Genomic DNA, 26,924 nt, shown 5'->3' on the forward strand with positions numbered 1-26,924 from the left:
TACAAAATAACTTTTTGGTCTCCATGCCTTATAAATAAAGGTTATATTCCTGGGAAACAAAACAAACAGAATGCAGTTAACAGTTGAATAGCTCTGTGAATACATTTCCCTTCTAAGTAAACATTAAATAGAGAAGATGTAGTTCATGATAACCAGAAACAGAGCCTGTACAGCTTTGCTCCATGTGGGTGATGTTCTTTGTGCCTATAACTACCTTTTGTAAGTTTTTTCATCTTTTCCTCATAACTTTATTGATAAAAGCCAGTATAGCACTTTGAAAATTCAATGTGCTTATGTCAACAAGATTTTCTTAAAAGTAATCTCTGTATCCAACATGAGTTTCAAATTTACAACTCTGAGATCAAGAGTCACATGCTCTACTAACTGAGCCAGCCAGGTGCCCCCAACAAGAATATTCACAGTCAAGTTTTCTCATCAACATCACTGGGATCTTTATTTTATGTAATTTTAGCCAAGAGTGAAGGTAGTCAGTAGAGAATACTGATTTCAGAAGGTAATTTTTAAAAAAAAAATGAGATAATGAGACAGTGCATAAAGCATCAAAGTTGAGCAAAATTAGTTTTCAAGTTTGGAAGAACCAATTTTGAAAGCACAAAGCCTGACAGAAAGGATCAACCAAGAAGAGAGAATAAAGATACGAGAGAAAGTAAATAGCTTATGGAGCATGGTATCAGAGTCTGTAAACATGAATGGGGAGAAATTATTTCTGGACAGATGAAGGAATAGGCAGGGAGAGAGAAGGAAGGAGAAAGGAAGGAAAACAAAGACAAGGAGCAGAGAAGGAAATGGAAGGGGAGACAGGAAAAGGGGAGACAGGAAAAGGAAATGGAAGAGATGAGATGGGAAGGAAGCCATATTTTTCACTGGAGAGGAAAGAATTTGAGGAAGTTCATGACAATGTCCTTGCGTTTCTTGGTCAGTAAGAGGCGGAGCTATCTGCAAATATGAGGAGTGTTCTGAGGGGATGAGAAAGCACTTGAGCAACACAGTTGGCATTGCAGATTATTCAGCTGTGATGGTAAGCATGTCTTGGTGATGCAACTTCTCTAGCAACACTCGATTGTCTGGAATATTTTTCTCCTCCAGGGCCTATGCTGCCACACTGATTGAATCAATGTTCATTGATAACTTCAAAGAGTATTCCCATGTGCCAAGAGGTACTATCAGCTGCACCTGATTGAAGCAATAATGCTTTTTGATTATAAACATTTTAATACATTCGTAATGATTGAGAAACATTTGTTTTCTTATAATAATATGAAATTCCAGTAGAACAGGCAATTACAGGGCATATTTGCTGTCTTTAAAACAGTTTGTATAGTTCTAATCTAGCTTTCTGGTGCACACATACGAATATACAAATTTATGAGGTTGAGTAGTATTTGTCTACCCCAATGGTTCCTAGACTTTTGAATTCATGTACCAGTAAAATACAAATGCAAGGACCACCACAAAGTTGCCAATTTTTAATCTGGCCAAAGAAAATATTAAAACAACCCACTACTATTTATTCTCACCATAATTTCTTTTTTTAAAGATTTTATCTATCAATCTATCTATCATCTATCTATCTATTATCTATCTATCTATCTATCTATCTATCATCATCATCTATCATCTATCTATTTATTTAAGAGAGGGAGCACTTGTGTGAGTAAGCAGAGGGAGGGGCAGAAGGAGAGAGAGAGAGAGAGAGAATGCTTAGCACAATGCCTGCAGCAGGGCTCCAGCCTATGACCCTGAGATCATGACCTGAACCAAAATCAAGAGTCAGAGACCAACCAACAGAGCCACCCAGGCTCACCATAATTTCTAAGAAAAACATTTTAACATAAACATGATTTTAGTCTTTGAAAATAATATAAAAGATACACTTTTGCAATGAAATTATTAAATAGAATACATTAAGCTTTATAAATATTTATGACATTTAATTTCTTGGCTTAACTATAGGCATATGAAAACCTTGTCATGGGGGTGATGGTCTGTGGAACTGTGTTTGGGTTATGTCTGGGTCCCAGCTCAGATAGCCAATAAGCCACCTTCTTTTATGGTATGGATAAAATCCAGAGTTTAGATCATAAAGCTCCAATTTAGGTCTAATTTCAAATACAGATGTCTTAACCATTAGGTCACATATTTCTTTTAAAGTCTTCTTTTTTTGACAATGTAAGGATTATAATAAAGGGCAAGAAATATAATCATTTAAATGACTTGAGAAAGATGACTTATAAGAAAAAAGAATTGTAGCTAAAACAGCATTCTTTGAAGTAGTTAGAGATAGTATATCTAATTTTGAGGGTAGAAATAGTCAATTTTAGGACGCAAAAAACAAATGACAGAGTGAACACACATACATAGACACTTCAATAACTCAATTGGAACAAAAAACACCCTTCCCAAAAATATACATGTATTATATATATACATATATATATATGTATACACATAATTCATTTTCCTTTGAACACATTTTCTTTTGATAGTGAATTGCAGACATCATCTCATTCACCCCTAAATAGCTTAGTGTGCATTTATCCAAGAAGGACATTACTTATAATTATGTAATAGCTACATTAGACTTAATAAAATGAGAAAACTCAGCTTGCATACTACTAATTAAACAGCAGTCCATATTCAAACTTAGTTTTCCCAACAATATCTTTAATCAATGTTATTTTCCCAGTCTAATATCCAACACAGAATTACAGATTGTGTTTAGTTTTCATAGCTCTTCCATCTCAGGCAGTTCCTGACCTTTCTTTGTTTTTCATGACCTAAACATTTTGAAGAGTTCAATTCAGTTATTTTACAGAATGTCCTCAGTTTGATTTTCCTTATGGTTAAATTCCTAATTTGTGGATACTAAGAAGTGATGTATCTTTTTCAGTGTAGTTGGCCCTATAGTTGATGTCTTTGAAGGTAGTATCTGCAAGGTTTCTCCATTGTAAATTCTTCTTAATTTTTTTTTAATTAATAAAAAAGAGATACTTTGAGACAACATAATTTTCTTATTCCCCATCAAACTTTCATTCATGAGTTTGCATGCATTATTCTTGCATGAATAAGTTGTCATTATCACAGTTGCCAAATGGTGACTTTCTAATTCCAGTATTTCTCCTATCCTTGTTAGTTAACTTTCACCTGTAAGGGTTTTACTTTTTTCCATTTATTTATATCAGTATATATTTGTGGATCTTATTTTTATTTAATGGGTTTTAATCTACTACTTTTGTTATTTATTTTGATTCTGAAATTCCCCCCAGTTTTGGCCAGTGGGAACCCCCTTCAAGCTGTTATTTTTGTTCCACTGATACGACTTATTATTCCTTAAGCATTGTATTACTTTTTGGCGCAACAAATATTACATAAAGTAATACCAAAAAGAATTTGGTAATTTACAATTGTATTTCACCAGTTCTTTATGTATTTGGAAAAATACCACTAATTGTGGTGTGGATATGAAGTATAAAAAAAATCTCAATAGGAAACAAAAAAATAACTCAATAGGAACTAACTCTATGGGAACAGAGATTCTCCTATAATCCTTACTGTGTTGGTTGGAAACAGGAAATTATTTTTAGCCACTAATAAATCAGAACTAACTGTCGTGATACGATGAAGAGACAAGTCAGTAAGTGTGGAAGGACAGGAGAAGCATTGTAAATGACTGTTCCTTTCTCCATCGACCTGTGTTCCCGCTTTAAGCTTTGCAACTGAGATTGTACTACCTTGATGACCAGGGAAGACTTCTCTTTCCTCGTCAATTTAGATGTTTTTGAGGCTGTTGCTCTTACTGTTGGGACCACTCTGGTAACATTTCTGTGATCTCTAGGAATAGAATTCTTTACTGTAATCCCCTCAGTTCTTATTCCTTTATCTACCATAGCCAGTTAGATTGAATTTCCAAGGTGACTTAAATCAACTCTGCCATTTGTCCCCTTCCGTAAGCTATTTAATTACTGTCTGATCCAGACAGGAGACAAATGAAACAAACAGATGAAGGGGCCGTTTGAAGGGGTGTCAGCAAGATGAGGGGAAAGCTACAAGGAACAGGGAAGACCAGCCACAGGTCTAAGGGAACCAGTAGGGGAGTGATGACCACACCCCCAAGTAGCTCTTGCTGTGGAATGGACTGTCTGACCAAAAGTATAGCTTTATGTTGATGAATGTGCCACTGCCAACTGAGAGCAATTCAGCAAAGAAGGATCTGGGGAATAAATACCCAAGTTCACTCTCTCCCACTGATGCTTTCTTTGATGATGCTTCCCTGTTGGCACTTCCCAGGTGGAAGCCAGGGGATAAGAGAGCCCACTGATGCAATGCGTAAAATCACCCTGCCAAAGAGCAGGATGGAGAAGTATGGAGAGTGGTTTTAGAGGAACAAACAAAATATCCGCAAGGCAATTTTTAATTTTCTAAATACAGATGTAAGGGCTTTTTGTATCTCCAACGGCCATCCACCATTGCTCTGACTCCCAGACCTCTTTTCCACCGAGACCCACCAGCTTAGGCTCTGGTATCAGTATCTGGTAGCAGAGCTCACCCCTTACTGCTTGTAGCCCCTGGGAGGTCGTTCCTCCTAGTTCCATTTCTACCCCACGTTTTCTACTGTCAGCTCAGGTATAGCCATAGCCAGGTATAGCCGTATACTTCCCCTTCTCCCCTCATTTGTCGAATAAAGCATCTTCATCTTCTCACAAAATGCTCTTAACAAAAAGTAACGGGGCAAACAATAAAATAAAAAATGTAATCTTTATTAGTTTTGCACATTTTTAATGTTGGTTAGCATCATTTAGGGTAATAGCATTTTCCAGCATGCAGTTCACGGATACAGGTTATCTAAGTAATTTTAAGAAAAAGAAGAGCCTATGGTTTGCTTCTGTAAGAAACACAAAATATCCTGATGTAATTGTCTATGTGAGTTCACTACTCTCTGTTCTTGTGGAAAAAAAAAAAACCTGCGAAACTCGCTTTGTATTTACAGCAATCTAGAGCAACATGACTGCAAAGAAATGAAAATAAAAACAAGTTAGAAAGAAAAACGACAAAAATGAGAAATAAGTATTATCTTCAATCAGCTTGTGCAGGCACTACCAAAAATGTAAGTAAAATTTTATGCCCTTTGCCAATTGCAAAGCATAGTCTGGAAGTGACTTGTGAAACTATTTTGCCCCTTAAAATTATGAGATAACCTAGAATTAGCAGATGTAATTAAAAAAAAAAAAAAGCAGAAATCTACAACTACCCAGTCTTGTTTTCATTTCTTAGTTAGCAAATGTCTTCCATGAAAAAGTACTATGGACAGAAAGTAAGAAAAGTGATCGTGATATCAACCCGAAGATAATTCCCTCTTCATATTTATGTACATAATGCTGAAAAATAAAATAAAATGACTTTTTACAGTATTTATATTTGCTTATAAAATTCTAAACACATTTTTAACAGGTTAAGCAGTGTTTGTTGTTTGTTTGTTTTTTAAACATGTCTGTACAGTCTGGCTATACACCATATGTTATCCACTTAAAATTTAAAAATAACCAAAAAGCTGTTAAAGTGCTGCAAACTATTGCTTAATGACTTAAAGAAATGAGATCTGTTGAACAATTTCCTTGACTTTACCACTGACATATGGTTTCCCATAAATGAGATTCTGAGCAGTGGGGGAAACCAGATACAGCAGCATGGTAATATAGACATGCATTGAGAGCATCCAAACTATCTCTAATGGTACAGAATACATTATATTACCTGTGTAAAGCTTGCACTCTACATTTCTTGTGGTACATATTTGATGCAATAAATACTGTGCTTAGGTCATTATTTGTTTGCCCAAACGTGCACCACAGGGTAAAATGACTATTTACATAATAAATAGCATTTCATTAACATATACGGTTGTCAACCTTGCTGAGCTGAAGATGGCTAACCAAAGTGCAGGATTAAGCAGAAATTTATAAAGGGTTCTTTTGGTCAATTCAGTCTTCAGAGGAGAAGCGATGCTCATTTCTCAGTTGTTGTTTGTTTTTAAATACAATAAACAGAAACACAACATTTATGACTCCAGACAGTTGAATGAAGTTTGCACCTGCTAAGATTTAATGGCCACCCCCCCCGCCAAAATGATCTACTTGGTGGGGGAGCTGGATTTGACAAAAACAAGATCTGCAAAGCACCTCCAATTATCACCCAATTACCCCTCCCAGAAACATGGATGGAATTTAAGAACTCATTGTATTCCTTGTGACTTTTTTTTTTCATGCATGATCTCTAAGTGCAGCATGCCCTCATGCAAACCACACCTTTGTGCAGATGGGAGGCCACATGATTGCGCTCACCCCTGGGGGCATACCCATGGAAGAGGCCCTTTGTCTATTTCACAACAGAAACCCCATTTACAAAAATAGTCACGTATAATAAACAACACATGGATTAAAAAAAAGATGAATCCCCTAACAGATTTCGTAAAAATGTGACAAATGTGGCAGTTGAGATGCAAAGAGTGGATACAATTACTACACTAAAGTGTTTCATGTTAAACAACCCCCAAATTATAGGTTTGCACCCCTTTGAACTGGTCCCTCCAGTCCGAGTAGCCATTTGATCTCTTGTCTTCAGCAGTGTCAGCTGGTAGTGAGAACAGTAACCTCCTGTCGAGGTCGTCTCCCCTTTACCCAGAGTCACAGTTTTCTGACAAGGGGTCACTGTCTTATTGTAGGCACTGACCTTAAGTAGATTTGTGTAAAAACAGTCAGTTTGGCATTGACCTCCGAAAGGAGTCCTGTGGACAACAATACATCACCTTCACAGGCTGTAAACAATGTGTCACCCCGTCATGCCTATTTGTTTGCACTTTATTTCCCTTTGGCTTTTTCATCTTTGCCTTCTTGCTCATGTTTTTCCACAATTGGCTTTGTTACCCGATCGTAGGAAGGTGGACAAGCTGCGGTGGACATGGTCAGTTCGGTTTTTTCCGTAATCGAGTTTTCATTGATTCTGTCAATTATCATGTCTTCTTTTACAAGAAGATTGGCCCCACCTTTGATTTTATTTTTATTATACGTAAACGAAGCTTGTTTTACAGTTCGCTTCAAAAGGTGGCGCCTGTAAGCACGCTGAATGATAACAGCAGACACCTCCTCTTGTTTCCGTTTTAAAGTCGTAGTTATTGGCTGATAAGAGACCTTTGATGGGTTGGAAGCCATGAATCGCTCCTCCATCTGTATTCGGAGGGCATCCATCTCCCCGCTCTCTCCCAGGACCCGCTTTGTAAAAGCAAATAAGATGTCAAGACAGTGGATCCGGTCCCCACTGACCATGGGCAAATCCATGGCAATGAGCTGGAGTTTGTTCGGTTGTGGCAAATTGAGTGGGGGTTCAAGAGCAGCTGCAAACTGAGACAGTTTTTCAAATTCCATGAACTGGGTGGCATCAGGATCAAACTTCTCCCAAACCTCATAGAACATCTCAAAGTCATCCTCGCTCAGGGGCTCTGCACTCTCCTCAGTAGCAACACTGAAGTTCTCCAGGATGACAGCGATGTACATGTTCACCACAACCAGAAAGGAGATGATGATGTAACTGACAAAAAAGAAAATCCCCACAGAGGGGTTCCCACAGTCTCCCTTAACTGAGCTTCCAGGATTAACTTTATTAGGATCACAATCGGGTGGTTTACTGTTGAGAATAGGTGCCAGCAATCCGTCCCAGCCAGCCGAGGTGGTAATTTGGAACAAGCAGATCATGCTGTTGCCAAAGGTCTCAAAGTTGAACATGTCATCAATTCCAACTTCCCTCTTGACATAGGCAAAGTTGGACATTCCAAAGATGGCATAGATGAACATGACCAGGAAGAGCAGGAGGCCGATGTTAAACAAGGCAGGGAGGGACATCATCAGAGCAAAGAGCAGTGTGCGGATCCCCTTCGCCCCTTTGATCAGACGCAAGATTCGACCGATCCTGGCGAGCCGGATCACTCGGAACAGGGTGGGGGACACAAAGTATTTTTCTATCAGCTCAGCCAGAAACATGCCTGTGATAAAAAATGAGAATACTAACCATTTTAGAAGTTATCCATTAAAATAATCATTACACTCCTGTTAAATCTCCAAAGTAAAGTTTAGAGCCTGAAATTTAGTTACATAATCTTAACTTTGACATACATAGATTATATGTGACTGTATATAATATATATAAGTGAACCTTAATTTTGACATCCAGTATTAAATTCAACTCAATATTTGTTATAGACTAAATTGTCCCTTCCTCCTCCCTGCCCAACCCCCCCATTCATATGTTAAAGCTCTAACTCTCCAGTGCCTGTATTTTGAGATAGGGTTTTGAGGAGATAATTAGGTTTAGATGAGGTCATAAGGGTGAGGCTCTCATGATAGGATTAATTCCCTTATGAGAAGAAACACTGGAGAACTTCCTCTTTCTCTGCGATATGACACAGAGAGAAGGTAGCCATATACCAGCCATGCAGAGAGCTCTCACCAGAAACCCACTATGCTGGGTTTGATCTTGGACATCTAGCCTCTAGAACTGTGAGGAAGTAAATTTTAGTTATTTAAACCACCCAGTCTGTGATAATTTGTTATGGCACTCCAAGCTCAGACAATATTCAATAACAATATTATAGTACTTTTTGTCTTGAGGGATATCTGAAAACTATCTTTAGCTTATATAAAATCCCAAGACTAGCTCTAAAAAAAATAAGTAAAAAATTATCAAGTCTGTCTGAACAGCAGTGGCCAAAGGTACCAGTACACATTTATATGAATAGAATTTTTTTTTTTCTGAAATTGTCTGTTGAGTCCTTATCCATCTAAAAGTATCTGCAATTTTTAATACTATTTTCATCTTCCGTGAACTTGATGCTTGCCTACACTTCCACTATAACATTCTTATATATTATATAGACATATATAGAGATATATGCTCTAGTACATTTCTCAAAGGATCCAAGCTGAAGCCCTTTCTGGTCTCCTGTGTCTAATGTTGGTCTCTCAGTCTGGTTTTTTTTTTTTTTTTTTCTTTTTTTTCAAGACTTCTTCTCCATTTGCCTTTTAAATAATGAAATAAAGATTGGACTGAAGAGTTCAGGAAACTAAGTGTTTCCAGTTACATGGTCTCATTCAATAAAGAGTGAGTTAGTCTCACTACGTGTGGGTGTGTGAGAGAGGGAGAGAAAGAGGAAAATAGAGTGAAAGAGAAGAGAGGTGAATACAACCTTAGTACTCTTGCCACAACTGATTACACCATAGATCAGTGTAGAAATTGAAGGCTACTTGCAACCTATGGGTTAGAGAAGACCAACTTCTTCAGAGGGAGTAATGGCATGAAAAGCTACCCAGCAGAGGTGCCCCATATTGAATGGTAAAATGTTGACCTAATCATATTATCTGGTTTAAGAAAGAATGAATACTTTCAGTCCACAGATAGACTTCTTCACTTCCCTGGAGCTAGAGTTGTATCTTTAATGAGATGAGCTATTGCTCATGTGATGTTTTGTACATTCCAGACTTTGAAGTGTATAACTGTTAAAATGATGCCCCACACCACTTCACATCTTTTTGTGTATCATTACTATAACCCCATTTCAAGGTTATCTATAAAATCTCTACCTGATACCCTTATAAGAAACTACCATCTGTATTTGGTAACATATTGTACTTTATTTTCTTTTCACTCTATACCTTTCTTTATCTTGCCACCAGCTTCCACTCCTATCTACATGCTAATGGCTCTGTGCCTATATCTCTGATGTAGTGTCTCTCCCGAGTATCACAATAAATTTCTAGTTCTCTTCTCAACAGAGCCATTTAGATGTTATGCAGATTACTCAATCTCGACATGTCACAAATATTTTTATCTTGGTTAGTAGCACATGCACTTCAAATGAATGAGAATTTACCCTTAGATTCACCATAATCTAAAATGGTTAGAAAATGTTTAGGATACAATACTCTACATATATCAGGAGCCTCATTTTGTAAGAAGACAAACACACAGGGATGAAATACAAAAAAAAGATTTCAGGGTGGCTATTTGTGAGTAGTGGGATGACTTCTAATTTAAACTTGAATGTTCCAACTTTTACTTTTCCTGAACAGAACTTAAGAGATTTTAAATACTTACCTACAATGGAGAGAATGACAACCACAAAATCAAAAATATTCCAGCCTATGGTAAAATAATAATGGCGGAGGGAGATGAGCTTCAGCACACACTCTCCAGTGAACAACACAATGAACACCAGGTTGATGCGTGACAAAATGTTAGTCACATATTCACTCTGGTCATCTGTTTCTACCATCATTGTGACCATGTTGAGACAGATGAGAATCATGATGCTTATGTCAAAAACTTGTCTGGTTACAAAGTCAAAGACCATTCCTTGAAATTTGTTCTGAAGGGAAACAGAAATGGTTTTAGCAACAGAGGAGTTTTCCTATACATGTTGGCATCTACATAAGCACTTTCTACATTAACTCTCTAATACTATGCATAGTAACCACTGACCCTGAATTTTGTAAAAGATGGCTTACACATTAATTTTTAAAATTTAGTTATCGAAATTTCTACTTATCAATATGTATTCCACAGAATAGCAATCTCTGTCCAAAAGGGATTTCTGAAAAGAAACATTGCATGCTGTATACTTCACTCAGAGGCACAAAATGCATATTAACATATTAAGATTATGAGAAGTTAGAAAACCTGCTTCATTTTGTTTTACCAGAATATTCCATGATCAGTTGGGTCATGCAGCCATTTCAAAACATAGTGTCTATTAACATTCCATTTGTCTTATTCTCAAAGACTTCTTAAAGGGAGCTTGGAACTTCAAGAACATATCTATAACATTATGTATTTAAAGCCTGTGTGTGGCAATATTGATGTTCTTTGAATAGTCCTTGCTGCTTGGCACAGAATGCTGAGGCTACACAGGAATAATCAGACCAGAATGATATTCCTTATGCTTTGATGTAAAAAATTAATGTCTCTATCACTGATCTGTGGTTCTGCTCCCCATTTCTGCCATTTTTAGTAACTGCAGGCCATTGTCTGGCTCATTTTCCAAGGCTGCTCAGGAACTCTGAGGATATCTTCTATCTTACATTTTTTCAACACATAGTTGACCCATTTCTACTACCAGTGTTAAGGTTTAACAGAGAACAGTATGTATTTCTCATCATTTTCAAGAAGGCAACTCTTGGCTAGCGCAATATGAATGTTAACTAGTATTTTGCTCCCTAATGGACTCCATGAATTATTTTAACTTCATAGATCATCATGACAAAAATCAATATAGTATGGGATAAGCCTTCTCCATTTCACAGGAGTTGTTTGGTCAGTTCATCATGGAAACATAAGAATTGTTATTTATCAACATGAATTGTATTTATTGACCCTGACTCTGAAGACATTAGTAACTTCTAACTTCACAGCCATATATACAAACAGTAGATACTAGAATTCTTTTGTTCTCCACTCAGTACCTCTAATGGAAAATAAAGTGGAAGTAAGATGCTATTTCACTCAACATTTTGTCAGTCTGTTAATCTAGTAGAAAATTGCATGTATTTTAACCCCATCCAAGGTTTACTCCTCACTTTACATTTACTTGGCAACTACTCTTGAATTGTATGACCAACTTTTTCTTGTGCATATCACCTACTTATGTGTCTCTGCCTTTTAGTTTGGAGACTAGTTGTGTAGTTAGAAATCCCCTGAAAATAGGGTGCGTTTTCCGTTTTCTTTATTTTGGTGGTCTTTGCCTTTTTAAATTTTTTTTACCATTACTATAAAAGGTATAAATTAATGAAGCTCTAAATGTGGAAGAAATCTTTGCTGCTGGAAATGTCAGCTGCTATCTCTCCTGTGAGAAAACCCATGCAATTATTTTATTTTATTTTTCCCTTATCATTTGGTATTTCTTACTCCTGGTCGCGGTATAGGCTTTTGTGGCTTTTTCGATCCTAATTTTTTCATGGCATTATAGTATTTCTTCTGTTCTTCTGTCATAAAGATGTCTTGACCTCCAAAGTATAGAAAAGAAAAAGAAAAACTGGTTAAAATTATGTCCCTTTGCACATAATTTTTCAATGTTAAACTTAAAAGAGGTAAAGGATAATTAAAAAAGAAAATGGATAATATAATTATGCCTAGGACTTTGAATTTGAAAAATAAGAAATGTATTTTTTAGGTACTACAATATTATTTAATTCTCTCATTATACAAAACTGACTTTATTATTTTCCATTAGAAAAAAAACCAGAAACCGAGAGGCTAAGTATTTTATCCAATATCATATACTTAGAGAGTGGTAAAATTCTATTCACTGAGACAGGAAATACTCAGTTCCTAATGCTATATACTGCTTTTCAGAAATTAAAGACAATGATTTTCTTATTCCAATGTAGCAATGCATTATAGTATGTATATTGTAAGATGAGTTAAAGTTACTCACAAAAAGCCACTTTCACTTTGCCAAGAATTGGAACAAAAGGATAAAAAGGAAATTGGCTAAGTTGGTAGAAGAGTTATGGGATACATCAGAGATCATTAGTATGGCAAGAATCTGATAGGCCAGGAGGTACAGAGGATTGAAACTCAGGCTAATAAGTGAAATAAAAGCCTTACATTGACCATAGAATATTAATAACAATAAAAGGGGATGGGGAAAAGAATGTTCTATAGGCATCTCATACAATGGAAGCACTGACAATAAGAAAATACACTGAATTAAAAAAAAAAGAAAATATATTGGATAAAAAAGATGAAGGAATATAAACAAAAGAAGAAATATAAATGAGAAAAAGCACTCAAAAACATGTTTATACCTCTAGTAATAAAAGACCCAAAAATTAAAATTAAAAACAATTTTCATTTATCAAATATGAAGTCTTAAAAATTAGAATGTTTGATGCCAGTGAAACAGCAGTGACCTGGGAACATCCATACACTGTTTTAGGAGTATGAGCAGGCATATTATTTGGAGGAAGCAAAATACTTTAGAAATTAGTCTTAGGAAAATAATTACTTTTTTTTTTTATTTACATGAAGACTTTTGACAAGGCACTATTTAAAGCATTATAATTAGAAAGAACATAAATAATCAATTTGTTGGAAAATGGTTAAGTATATTATGATAATATATAAACAAAGACTTAACAGAATGGAAAAATATTTATGTTAATTCAAAAAAAGAATTTATGCAAGACCTCATTTTTTTTTTTTTTTAAAGTAGGCTCCAAACCCAGCATGGGCCCAACACCAAGCCCAACGCTGGGCTTGAACTCATGACCCTGAGATCAAGATCTGAGTTCAAATCAAGAGTCAGAGGCCCAAATGACTGAGCCACTCAGGTGCCCTGAGAATTTATAATCATAGACAAAATAATTTTGATACCAAAAACATGTGTAGAAAAAGTATGAAGAGAAAAGCATAAAATGTGAATAGTGATTATTTCCAAGTAATGATGTTTCTTTACTTTTCATATATTCTAGAATGTGCGTATATAATTAGGATGATAAAATGGGCTTTATAAATGGTAATAAAGAGCTGTTCGACTCAACACTGGAGCTAATAGTTTATGATTAAATATCAGGGAGAAGGAAGTGGAAATTATACGAGGAACCAATGAAGGAAAAAAACAGTAGGAGAAGTTTACATCTTATGCTTAATTTATTGCAAACATTCTAAGGGTTTTCACTATAAAGTATATTTTAAGGAGGGGATTTATAGGGATAAAAAAAACAAATTGACCTTGGAAAAGGGGCATATGCTTGGGTTCTTTTCCAATTTTTTTTCCTAATTATTTTCTTCCAAAGGATCGAAAATGTGGCCCCTACCTTAAAAAAAGAAAGAAAGAAAGAAAGAAAAGAAAGAAAAGAAAAGAAAAGAAAAGAAAAGAAAAGAAAAGAAAAGAAAAGAAAAGAAAAGAAAAAGAGAAGAGAGGTTTGTGAAGCTATGTACAGGAATACAGAGCACAGTTGTTCTTGACTTCCAATACCCTGAAAAAGAAGGACAGTGGATGGCAGAGGAGAAGAATGCAAAATGTAATTAAATATATATGCCCATTTGACTTCTGAATCAAAGTACTCATTTAGTGGAAAAAACACTCCCAATAATTTTATTATCTTAGTGGGAGAGAAAATATTAGAAATACTTATCTTCTTTTTTTGCTGGTTGAAATTATCTATGATGACACCAATAAACAGGTTCAAGGTGAAGAAGGACCCAAAGATGATGAAAATAACAAAGTAAAGATACATGTATAGACTCTCCTCATACTTAGGCTGGAGTTCAACCTACCAAAGGAGAAGAGTTCATAAAATATCATAATACATTTTGTTGCCAGAAGTCATGGGTACTTTTTCATGAGAATAGATAGAAAAGAAAATGCCTAGTAATACTTAGCAGTACTTTTCTTTTTCCCTCTGAATCACCTACCTCTAATAAGTCTCTGAAATTAGCCTTTAGACATGTTTTCATGTAAAAAAATATGGTTGTTATAACACTTTAGAATCTATTTTTATTACTATAAATATAACTAATATCTTGCTATAAGGATAGTAGAGTGTTAAATTCAGTAATTTTTTAAGTTCTTAATTTTAATAATTTACAAATTATTAGTGAAAAATTTTATTCCAGAAAATATGCATAAACTATGCTTAGACACAACCATTTGTGTATGCATGAATTTATTTGGCAAACAAGAATTGAATTATTCATTTAGATGTTCAGCATCATACCTTTAACATTACAATAGCCATTGAATTTTTTAGATTGGGTAAATATAACCAAATATCCTTCTCATGAATTTTCAAGTGAAAATTCAGTCTTTAGATTGTACTTACAGTAAGTTATCAGTGAGCTACCACATATCACATAGTAAAGGGTAAATGAGTCACAGTAGATAGGTCCCTAATAAATTCATGTCCTTCTAAAGATAACAGAATTAAAACCAGCCAGACACACAAAATTGTGGTAACAAATGAAATAACACAACTCTGGAGGATATCAGAAGAAAATCAACATAAAACTAGAGCCACTTATGGGAAGTGCACATCAAGAAAGGTAGGTGAGCTCTACTGGGTCAGTTTAAAAATTACAGAGACAGAAGTTATTTTTCATGATAATAGACAAAACAGACTGGACTTCAGAACAGAAAGATGGGGCAGCCCGGGTGGCTCAGCAGTTTAGCGCCACCTTTAGCCCAGGGCCTGATCCTGGAGACCCAGGATCGAGTCCCACGGCAGGCTCCCTGTATGGAGCCTGCTTCTCTCCCTGCCTGTGTCTCTGCCTCTCTCTCTGTGTGTCTCTCATGAATAAATAAATAAAATATTTTAAAAAAAGAACAGAAAGATGAAGACTGACAGAACATAGAATTTTACGAAGTTTTGAAGAGTAGGGTTGGAATAAGCATGGATTTCAGTTCTCTTCTTAAAGCCTGAAAGAGGCTATTGTAGGAGAAACCAAATAAAATAGGTCTTGCCTTTGATGATACAAACTTAAAGGAAATGTTGACCACTGAAGTGATAACATCATTGGTAAAGGCTCCAGTAAATTTACGGATACTAAAATCATACAAATGAATGAATTTGACAGAGATTATTATAGAAATCTAGAGATGGACAGCATCTCTGACTTTTCACACTATCTACTTACGGAGAGGAACTATACATTTCATCTACTGATAGCAATCATGTATTTTTTCACATTTGCTCTTACACACCAAAACTATTGCTGATGATTACAAAATTATTAGATAAAAAGAAAGTAAAATATTCATCAGTTTTTAAATATAGGAATATGTTACTTTAACTGTTGTTTTAATTTATTTTATTAAGATCTTTCTGATAAACACAGCTATCATTGAATATTAATTTGAGTCATGTTTTTTCCTTTTTAAAAATAGTCATCATAGAATCATCCCATTTTGCTGCTATGCTCTGTTGAGTTAATTTTAGTACTTAACCAATACTATGAAAAGGCAGGATACAAGAAATACTTACATTTCTGGAATCAACTGCTGCATACATTATATCCATCCATCCCTTAAATGTGGCCTATTAAAAAGGACATGCAAGCTTTACTTTGGAATAATTCAGACCTGCTGTTTAATAAATATTCTTACTTATCTACTTTTTTTTAAAAGAACATTTTTGAAAGGCATTTCAAAACAAATTTTACATAGATTTTGGACAAATATCATATCTTAGTAAGGCTTTTCATTTCTAAAATACACAATAAACAAAATGGTTATTTTATATATCCTTCTGCTTGATAACCAACTCACAAATACTTTTCAAAAAAAATTCCTTAGAGTTAATGGAATAATGCAAGTTTGAAGTGCTATCGAAATTTGGTGGAATACTTTTAGAAAGCTTTACAAATGCCAACACGCTTGATAATATATATAGCTGCAAAAACAATTGACAATTTAGATCCACAATCATCTGCTGAAATCTATCTGCTAGGTGATGACAGTGACAATAAGTTTAACATTTCTCTTGATTGTAACACTCTGAGGATCAGAGTGATTACATAAAGTCAGAGCTGCAACTATTCTTCTAAGAATTTTGAAGCATGGCATCCAGAAATAGTCTTTTATTCTATTTTTTTTCTCTGTAGTTTTTGATGAAAGTGAATTAATATGGGTAAAAGTGGAAAATAAAACAGTAGATACTTGGTGTTCCATATTCAAGACAGATCCCAAGTCTAAAAGCTTATAGTAATTTGTTATTTGTCAGAGGACATAAACTTTAAACCCTGGAAGTCTGAGATGATTGCTCTTAGCTAGTGAGCAAGTCTAGCAAATCTTTCAGCAACTGTATCCCAACACATCTTTGTTTTCATAACACTAACACTTGTGAAGTGGTGGATGTCACGGGGAGAAAGCCGAGAAAGGGTGAGTGTGATGGCAGTAAAGAGAAAGTAATAATTCTTAGCTAGAAAATAGAAGCTGTTTGTACATCAGAGAGGGAAATGCTGAATGTCAATGGCTGAGGTGAATGATAGAACAAGTCAATTACACACTAGGCATATGAAGAAAGGAAGTGATTTGAGGAACCATTTAGACGAGGTACTCATCAACAGAGGTGATTTTGTAGAAAGCCAACTATAAAGAAGTACTTTGAGTTTCTTTAATGGTAGAATTTATTTAATGGCTCCATGCACAATCATTATCCTACATTTTCAAGTTATTTAGCATTTTAAGGCACTTCTTGAAAAAATTTTTTCTTTTCTCCATTTTATGGAGGAAGTGATACACTTTAGTGATATTTACAAGTGCGGTTATTAATTAAGGATTAGGATAAATTCTCAAGAGTGTCATCATGTGTCCACTATAATATTTAAAGAATCCATACTTGCCAGATTTTTTAAATCCCTATTTTAATTGCTTAAACATTCAGAGTAAGTCAGAAACATCCAAAAGAGAAATAGGAATTTCCAACAAGAAGGTGGGAAGAACTTGTCAAGGAATCATAGTACAGACACCTCTGAAAGAGATGTTAGAGGGTTTTGACCAATGCAGGTTTGTTTGCTTGGTTAGTCTCCTGGTTGAACAATTGAAAACAATCCTGGTGAACAGAAATGGATTTCTGCTCTAAAGCCTCTGTAGAAACACAAGGAAAGAACTTTTATAGACTTCTTTTTTTTTTTTTTTTTTAGCTCAGTTTTTAGTGGCCAAAAAAGAGCAGGATCTTTCTGTGTTTTTCAAACAATCTGGATTCTGTTTTTAGCCACTGCTGTGTTGTGATGTAGCTGTTGCAAAATAGCATCAAATATACATCCTTCAAGGGCCACCATCTTCTCTTTTGTGTTTTTATAAATTGTGAACTGTTTTTCTTTTGTGTAAATTAGGCTTAAAAACCAGTAGTAAAAGGCAGGAATACTTAGATAAAATAGACTTAATTGCACTAAAAAGTCATTTGACAAGACCATGGCTGCTAGTATTTCATTTCTGAGTTCAGGCACTACCCTGTATTATTTCCATTTCACTGTAAGGATCCAACCGTAATACCTAAATATCATTCACTCCCTGATCTTCAATCCAAATCCTACAACTCAGTAGCAGTAAACTGCCACCAATTAGTTACAATCCAATCAGGTGTGTTAAGTGTGTATGTTTGGGGAGGGTGATTTATCAGCAAACAAAGCTTTCCAGTAGCAATAGAAAAAAAATACCAGCAAACTTAATGGCTAATCAACTTGTTCATATGGGAAGAGAGAAATATAGGCAGGAGGAGAATAAAATCTTTGGGAGGAACTGAAATAGCTGGTCACTATCAACTATGTCTGCACTGAATTTCCACTGACTGGTAGCCACCCATCTGGGCTCATAGGCTCTTACTAATAAATCAAAATTAGGAAAAAAAAAGTCTGTTATAAACTTTCTTCTTAATAACTAACTCTCTTGTTAGTAACTCAGGTGTTTGTCATTACTTTGTTATTATTCCAAACAATAAACAAATTTCAGAGAAAAGAGTGTTCACTTACAACTTGAAGCAAAGAGAGATACCCAAATCCTACATTATCAAAGTTTACTTTCACATTTTTCCATCGGGCAGTCTCATTTCTTTCTATTAGTTTTAGGCAATCAGAATGATTATTCACTTCGGTGATGTCAAACATGTCACCAGTTGTGGTGTTAATACAGTGGTAGAATTTGCCAGCAAACAAATTTACGCCCATGATGCTGAAAATTAGCCAGAATATAAGACAAACCAGAAGCACATTCATGATGGATGGAATTGCTCCTAAAAGGGCATTCACAACCACCTAATACACAAATGGAAAAAAAGAAAAGTCAGAATTCTTATTTGTTAAAAAGGAAAGACATTCCCTAGTAATCTTTAGTAGTTCCATTTTTTAAAAAGTATCAAGACTATTCTAGGACACTTAAAAGTAAAGTAAAAAAAAAAAAAACTTAAAATGAAATCCATTCTTTCTTAAGCAATACATTTAGGGAAACAAATATAGACAATATAACAAAGAAACAAAAAAAGTTTAAGAAAAGAGAGGAAGAAGTACCAAAAAGTTAAAGGAAAGGCAAAATCAGAGGAATTTGCTGCCAGATGATATTAGAATATTTGTTGTTTATTAGAAAAAAGAGAAATAGGAAATCCTAATACAGAAGATTAATTTTTAAAAAGGCAATATATTAAATAATGAAACTAAAATATTTGGACAGAAGTTGGCTTGACCAACATACTTTAATAAAAAAAAGTTCAGATGTATAAATATAAAAATATTATTAAATGCCTACTATAAGTTTTGTCCTTAATTATTCATGCATTGCTATGACTAATAATTTTTGCATAAGAAGCAAGACCATTTAGCATTATGTATTTCATTAGATCATCACATCGTTTATTTCAAGCTCCAGTCATGTCAGTTGTTTCATTTACTGAGTTTAATTCAATAAACTTATTTTAAATGAAACATAATAGAAATTAGTTTCTTAGGAAAATAAGAAAAGGGGGATGTCATACATAGTTCCCAAATCTGATGTGATTAACATCAAATTCTGTGCTAAATAATTATCTATTCTTTTTCTATGGGAGCATGTTTTTTCCCCTCTTATCTTAATTTCTGGATCCCAGATGAAAACATCTGAGTTTTCATATTTGGCAACACTGTAGGGATAGGTGTCCTTGCTCCCTGCTCGACAGTGCCCATTGGAGCTGTATAGGAGTAGCTAAGAGGGGAGATAAAGACAGGACCTCAGATGCTCATAAGTGGCAGAGGATGCCTCAGACTTGAACATTGATAGCTACATTAATGCTACCTATGTACTTCTATTATTCTTGTCATTCTGGTCCAATGTAAACAATAAGCATCAAAGTATTTTCTATCTGCCATTTGATGCCAGTGCATTTTTAGAACAAAGTTTTTTGATTACATGTCTGAAAAAACAAATACATGAGCCAATTCCTTCTGCTTCTGAGCTATGTTTAAAGTTTGCAAAGAACTCTAGGACTTTCGGGATTCCAAAACAATGTGCTAAGTGGGCCAAAGGAAATAGTAAAACCACTACTGGCAAAGGTAGGAAAATGAGCGTAAACATTTAGGTTGGTGGAGTCACCCAGGGAGATCCAGGTGATAAGACCTACGGCAGCTTACCAGACTGAAACATGGATCTTATCTTATCTCATTTGCCTGTCTGCAGTAATACAGTTGATCAAATAAATCCTATTTTATACCTCATTTTAAATGTGTGGATACACTTAGATTTCTCTTGGATTCAAAATTTGATAGGTGGAATCAAGTTAGTTATCTCCCTCCTTTTCTGAATATTTTGCCTACCATCCAGATTAAAAAAAAAACTTCTTTTTATTGTGTATACACAGAGTACATGTTAAAATGCATTTTACCTACAACAGTCAGTTTAGAGGATGGTGACCTATACCTATTTCCTGAAGTTCTTTTCACGTCAATCTGTAGGTCCGATACTTCTTTTTTTCAAATCCTTCCTCATCTCTGTCATTTCTTTCCCATTTTCACCTTCATCCTAAATCTGGCCTCCATTAATTCATAGTGGCACTATTGTCAGAGTCTTCTAATTTTCTCCTTCCTGTGTGATACAAATTCATCATCTCCAAGTCTCACTTTAAAATTACTTAATGGATCTCCACTGATTATCAAATATTTTCCTTGCCTCAGTATTCAAATCAATTCACAATCTACATTTCTAGTTTAAACTTCCCTAGCCAACTACCCTCATGCCAACCCAACTAATACAATTACCAGACAACTGAGATGCCTTTGAAATCCCTTGCCCAGTATCCCCCTTTCTGGAACATTCTTTCTTCTACAAGGTCTAGTTCACGTAGCACTTCTTTCATGAAGCCTCACTTCGCCCTCCACGTTAGCCTCCAAAACAAAGATGAGCGTTTCCTCTTTTGAATTTAAGAATCAGAATTCCAGGGCTGGCCAGGACCATAGAGATAATTTAGAATGATGTTCTCTGTTGGCAATGAAAAAAATGAGGCTAAGATAGATTAAATTCAGAAAGTAGACTAGAAGTAGCATCTAGGGCTTGCTCTTTCCATTCTACATCACTCATTCTCCAAAGAGTCGCTCCTACTAACCTGGTTCCCACATTGCTCTGTCTTAGAGTTAACTGCATTCCTGTAATTTTGACAGACAAGAGGCTTTTTCTTTTTTTAACTTAAGATGCAAAAATATATTTGTGAATTCTCCAAAGTCTTCAATGCTTTGACTATGGGAATATAGTAGAGTACTTTGAATATAGGGAAAAAATGGTGGAATGAATGAATGGAGTAAAGATTAGCTTAGCATTTATTGATGAAAACATACTTTTTAATGTTACTTTGGACACGAGATGAAAATAAAGAGCTGGGCATAACAAAAAATTGGGGGTTAGCCAGTAAGTCTGAGAGGTCTACTTTGAAACTGGGGATTAGTTTTGTGTTAAAATGAGCTCTATGTAATTTGTGATGCAAGCAAGTACTCTGAAGCAGTGTCTTTCAGAAAATAATTTGCAACGTTGGCATACTTTCGGTCCAGAGAAAAGGTTTATTTTTATGAAGATATGAAGATAAAAGAACTAAAACATTAGGCACAGTATTGGGAAATCTGCTATACAAAGGTCCATCATATTTAAAATTTCATTAAGCAATAAAGTTCAGAGCAAGGATTGTCTTTTCCCAAGAGCCTCAAGGCATTTCTTGGTTCAGCACAGAGGGAGGTGTATTAATTCTTTCCAGGCTCTAGGGAACTGCAGTAATTGTTTCCCATGAGGTGAAGACACTGGGCAGAAATGGCCTGAATTAATTGGAAAGAACAGATTGAGGTTGTAGGATGCATAAAAGAAGATGTCTAGGAAGGAACGATCTTAATAAATTAATATCAGAGATTGCGTCTTCTCACAAATGTTTTGCAAAACATCATCAATAGAATTTCTCTATTCTAGTACAATCCATTCTTATAAAAACTTTCTGTATCTGGTTCACCATCTGCATTTTTATTAAATCAACACAAAATGAAGGATTGACAGTTAAGTATGCAAATTAATGTTAGGAATTTTGATACATGTAGAAATGTCTTGAACAAATTATCTCTGAATTTCAAATACTACTACTCATGGATTCTAATGCTTCATTAATCTAAATACAAAACCTATATGAATAAAAATCAAAAGTAGGCAAAATAAAATCACACATTTTTAAATACAAAAAAGAATAATGGAATTTTTTAAAGAATCTACTAACTACATTTGTGTTATGGGGCTTAATTAAGATAATTATCTTGGAAAGATATGATACATCAATTATCCAAGTAAAATCTCCAACTTTATCGCTTTCAAAAATAAAAACTCTCCTTCTTGTACATTAGTTTCAAACTTTAAGAATAAACAAAATATAGATTCATTTTTATTTATGTTTTCATTGTGGTATCTTCTAAGATCCTAAAAAGTTATTTGGGAGTGACTTATTCTAAGAAGTGAGTTTACGGATTAAATTCTATTTAATACATATGGTAAGATGTTTCTGTTTTATTTCAGGGCAGGTATTCTAGTTTGTATAATTCAAATATATAGATCTCTTTGTACTTACTTTTCCCCATTTAAAACACAAAGCACATGTGCTAACTCAACTCTTAATACATTGTTTTCTCATTACATTTTGAAAATAACCCTTATAAATTTTCACGTAAAAATGAATATGGTCACGTAATCATTATGAGTCTTATGAAATCTGGGATAGTGAACCCTAGTTTCTGTTCACATATATCAACAAGGCAGGGAACTGACTGCTGGTGTCTGGATGGCTGTTTTCAGGACCCAGAGCAGTGTAAAAAATGCCAAGGGTTTAATGCCTCAAACAGCATCATCAATCAAAAAGTTAACGTTTTCACGCATTCATCTAAACCAGGTTGCCCACCCTCACCAATCAGATAATCTCCCCGTAAATGGATAACTCCATAAACACATAACTAAATCATATTCCGTGAAGCTTAATGAAGATATCAACAGACCCACAGAGGGTAAGTTCACAAAGGTATTTTTCTCAAAAGAAAACTTAAGACAGTTGAAAATAGGGGATTAGAATATAGTGTATTTTCTCTACTGTGGTGCGATAGTACCCTTCCCAATCCCTCCCTCACCCCACTACACAAAGTCACAGTGAAAGGATGAAAGGTAGCAAAAGGGGTAATACAGTACCCATAATAAAGGGCTGAGGGGAGGAACCAGCGCTCCACCCCATCCAAGTTGGAGCAAGATTATCCTATATAAAATAGAAATATATAGTTTGTTATTAGTTAGAAATCTGATATTACAGAACATTTGGTGTTACTTTTTGTATATGATGGTCTCTGTCTGTCTCCCTATCAATCAGGACTTGAGTTCTTTTGAAAAAGAAGGTATCTAAGATTTCCTAGATTAGGAAAATAAAAATACAAATTTTATGTTACTCTAGATAGTTACAACATCAATTCACTCAGTTCAATTTTACAGGTTGAAAAATTTGGACTGGAAATTTGAAATACAATAAATGTTTAAAAGCTGTCAGCCAGAAATGTGCATAGAACATGCAAAACATAAAGTGCAATGGGATGATAACTTATCACTTTCTAACTTCTTATCAGGCACTACATAACATGCTTTATTTGGTTATGTTGCATAAAAGCACATGCTTGAAAAAGTGACAAATCAACAAAAATAGAATGAGTGCTCGATTTACACTCTGACACAGCTATTGTGATTTTATGCTGCTAGGGAAAAGAATAAAATGAGAGTTTCTGAATATATTCAAATATCACTTCCCAATGATAGTCATCATTATTATCTCTAACCTCACCGTCATCTATGTTTACATTTTTAAGAAAGTAAAAAATTCCAAACACTAAAAATACAAAAATAGAGTCAATAATTAGGTTATTTTGTCTCTACAATGCCAAACACCACTTGAAATGATCAGCCATTTTATGGTTGTATATATGCTGTCACTATGAGGCAAGAAACCATATTCATAAATCCTATAATTTAAAGATGAGTTCACCTCCTATTAGCATCAATAAAGAGTTTATGTTTTTAAAATTCTCACTTGCAAAAGTTAATCTCTCTTTATAATATAAAAAGCATTACTGATCAATAATAACATAAGGTTATTTCTGTAAAAATCAAAGGTAGACCCACAAGACCAACGTCATTATGGAAATAAAGTGTTAAGCATGGGGATATCTGGCCATCTCAACTGTGGACTTAATACATTTTCAAAAGGTTAAATTTGAAACGTTTATAACAGCTTTAAATACTTAGCATCGTTCAGATTTCGGAAGATGTTTAAAAGGTATTACTTTGATTCAGGTAATATGTTTTCAAGTAGAATGCATAAAAATAATATTTTTCTCAAAAACTGAAACTGCCTGTCTGAAACAAAAGAAAGTAACATTTTAATTGGAAAATAAACTTAATTTTTACATACCCTGGAGAGAATTTCCTTTAACATTTTAGTAAAAATGTGAAGATCTCTGTGAGAAATAAAATAAGACTGCATTATATTGTGTTAAATTGTTTCTAATGAGGAAAAAATTTTCTATATATGTTAGGGAAACTAAAGACAAGTCTCATGTTCTTAAAGTGACATTTACAATAAATCTTATTTTAAAGGAACACATAAGGCTATGAACAACCTACAAGATGTAATTGGAAGTCTTCAATACAGCTTAGTTTCTATAAGCAACTAAACCTTAGGCATATTTTTTTAAAAAAGCAATGTTTTTCTATTGGAATCACACTTAATTCAGCAGCTTTGCTTTGGTAAAAGAAATTTTGACTTTTTTTTAAAAAAAGGAGCTAATTTTTTAATGTTATACATCTTATATATCAATGCTTCATGCATTTTAAAAGGCATGGAAAATAATAACTCGTAATGGCAACATTTGTAATCTGTAATGAATCATAGGGATAGCTGAATATTTCCTTGAAAGGAAGAGTATAAAATTTTCTGTGACTCAAGTGAAATTTGAGTTATGCTTAATTTATGAATTATCTATGGTAATGAGTCAAAATTACATTTTCTGTTCATTATATTATAAATGCTTTACTTTATTGTCATGAAAAATTGTGTGGATTTCCACATAATCTTTAAGTTAGTACTACTATTTACATAAATTAAAAAGATTAATGCAGTTATCAATTTGAGGCTATATTAAACATAACTTTAAAAAAAGTTTAAAATTCAGTCAATATTTAATAGCTACCTTTGAGTATATTCAAATAATGCAAACTTTGGCATTATACAGACAAAATTTTGACATTTAAAAATTGTTTTCCTTTCCTCTTAGGCAATGTGTGAGTCACATTATTTTCAATAAAATTCATTAAGTACAATTTAGGTCATCACAATGAGAAGCATATAATGTAGACTTCACTTCAGTGGATTATTATCCTATCATTACACATAGTACTTTAGTGGTGCATCTGTTTTTTGGTTTTGTTTTGTTTTGTTTTTTGTGGGTTTTTTTTTTTTTTTTTTTTTTTTTTTTTTGCATACAGGTTTGTAAGGAAACTCCCAAGGTGGATTAGGAAATAAAGTCATTTTAATAAGCACAGCAGATAAATGATATTATATCATTTCAAGGGAGGCCTAAATTCTCTTGCATATCACACAGAAGTAAATATGCAACAGATAAAATGATAAAGTAGCAACTTTGCAAGGATTTGCCATTCCTTTTGCATGCATGGGTTTTCCTCTTATAAAGTTTAATTTAATGAATTTAATTTTTACTATATGTAATACTTCAGGTTCTTTCATTCTCCTTACCCTCATCCCTTCAAATCGCGATAAGGCTCTTAGGGGTCTCAGAGCTCTTAGTGTCCTGAGAGATTTGATGGCACCAAGTTCTGAGTAACCCAAGGCGTTTGCTGTTAAACTGACCAGTGAAACCTGCACCAATAAATAAGTAAATAAATAAAATCATCATACAATTTACTATATAATATAATAAATACGATTTTTGCTTATAATTACTCAGAAGAAAAATGGTTGTATATTTTCAGTAAAGCTTTTAAAATTTAAGGAGGTATTTTCAGCTTGATGCAAAAAAAGTAGTTTTCAGGATGTTAAAGGTAGTAGAATAAAAACTTTAAATGCTATGTAATTTATTAATTGTTAAACTAATTTATCAGTAGAGCAATTAGATAGAAAAACTAGATAAAAATTAATTTTTAAAAAAAGGAAGAAATTCAGGTATAAGAAAATGTAATTGGTTATCCTTCTTTATTTTATTAAGTGAATTTAGAACTTTGGATGGCCTGTAGATAAAATACAAAAGCTGCTATTATACCAGAGAGAGCAAGAAATCTTAGTCCTGCATTGTATGTTCAACTAATTATAGTTGGTACTCTCAAAAATTAATAACTTGGCACATTGATTTCATAGTAGATTTTTGAAGGTGCGTTTTTTTCTTGCTAACCTCTGTGTTCTCTCTGGTTTTTTCAGATGTAAACAATGTAACCTAATAAATAATTCCACCCTGAAAATTACTCAAATTTTTCTTTCTTTCTTTTTTTTAAGATTTTTATTTATTTGTTCACGAGAGACACACAGAGAGAAACAGAGACATAGGCAGAGGGAGAAGCAGGCTCCTTGCGGGGAGCCCAATGTGGGACTCGATCCCCGGACCCGGGATCACGCCCTGAGCCAAAGGCAGACGCTCAACCGCTGAGCCACTCAGGCATCCCAAATTTTTCTGTACTAACTTACAGCTTCTGTCATACTATCTGGCTGAAAATGGATAATCAATAAGTATTTGCCATGAAAATAAATCAATGAATTTACTTAATTTTTATGAAATAAGAGAGAACTAAGAAACAAAAATGTTAGGTGTGTAAGTCTCTAGATAAAGAACGTGCCAAA

At 34.3% G+C, this 26,924-nt stretch overlaps 1 protein-coding gene across 15 annotated transcripts in view; it reads right to left on the reverse strand.

The window, feature by feature from the left end:
- Window positions 1-4,757: 4,757 nt before the first annotated feature.
- Window positions 4,758-26,924, reverse strand: part of LOC112916444 (sodium channel protein type 1 subunit alpha) — a 140,936-nt gene continuing 118,769 nt past the window's right edge. For 11 of the 15 annotated variants that reach the window (XM_072751830.1, XM_072751834.1, XM_072751826.1 and 8 more), the window contains 7 exons: window positions 25,830-25,952; window positions 18,535-18,816; window positions 16,047-16,100; window positions 14,202-14,339; window positions 11,968-12,072; window positions 10,162-10,432; window positions 4,758-8,053 (listed from right to left, as the gene is read on the reverse strand). In XM_072751830.1, the coding sequence (XP_072607931.1) occupies window positions 6,876-8,053; window positions 10,162-10,432; window positions 11,968-12,072; window positions 14,202-14,339; window positions 16,047-16,100; window positions 18,535-18,816; window positions 25,830-25,952 (2,151 nt within the window). In that variant the 3' untranslated portion in view covers window positions 4,758-6,875. The remainder of the gene's footprint in view (window positions 8,054-10,161; window positions 10,433-11,967; window positions 12,073-14,201; window positions 14,340-16,046; window positions 16,101-18,534; window positions 18,817-25,829; window positions 25,953-26,924) is intronic. The other 4 variants (XM_072751838.1, XM_072751836.1, XM_072751837.1 and 1 more) reach the window with 1 other exon arrangement.

This window comes from Vulpes vulpes, chromosome 3 (genome assembly GCF_048418805.1).
Source record: "Vulpes vulpes isolate BD-2025 chromosome 3, VulVul3, whole genome shotgun sequence".
Classification (NCBI taxonomy): domain Eukaryota; kingdom Metazoa; phylum Chordata; class Mammalia; order Carnivora; family Canidae; genus Vulpes; species Vulpes vulpes.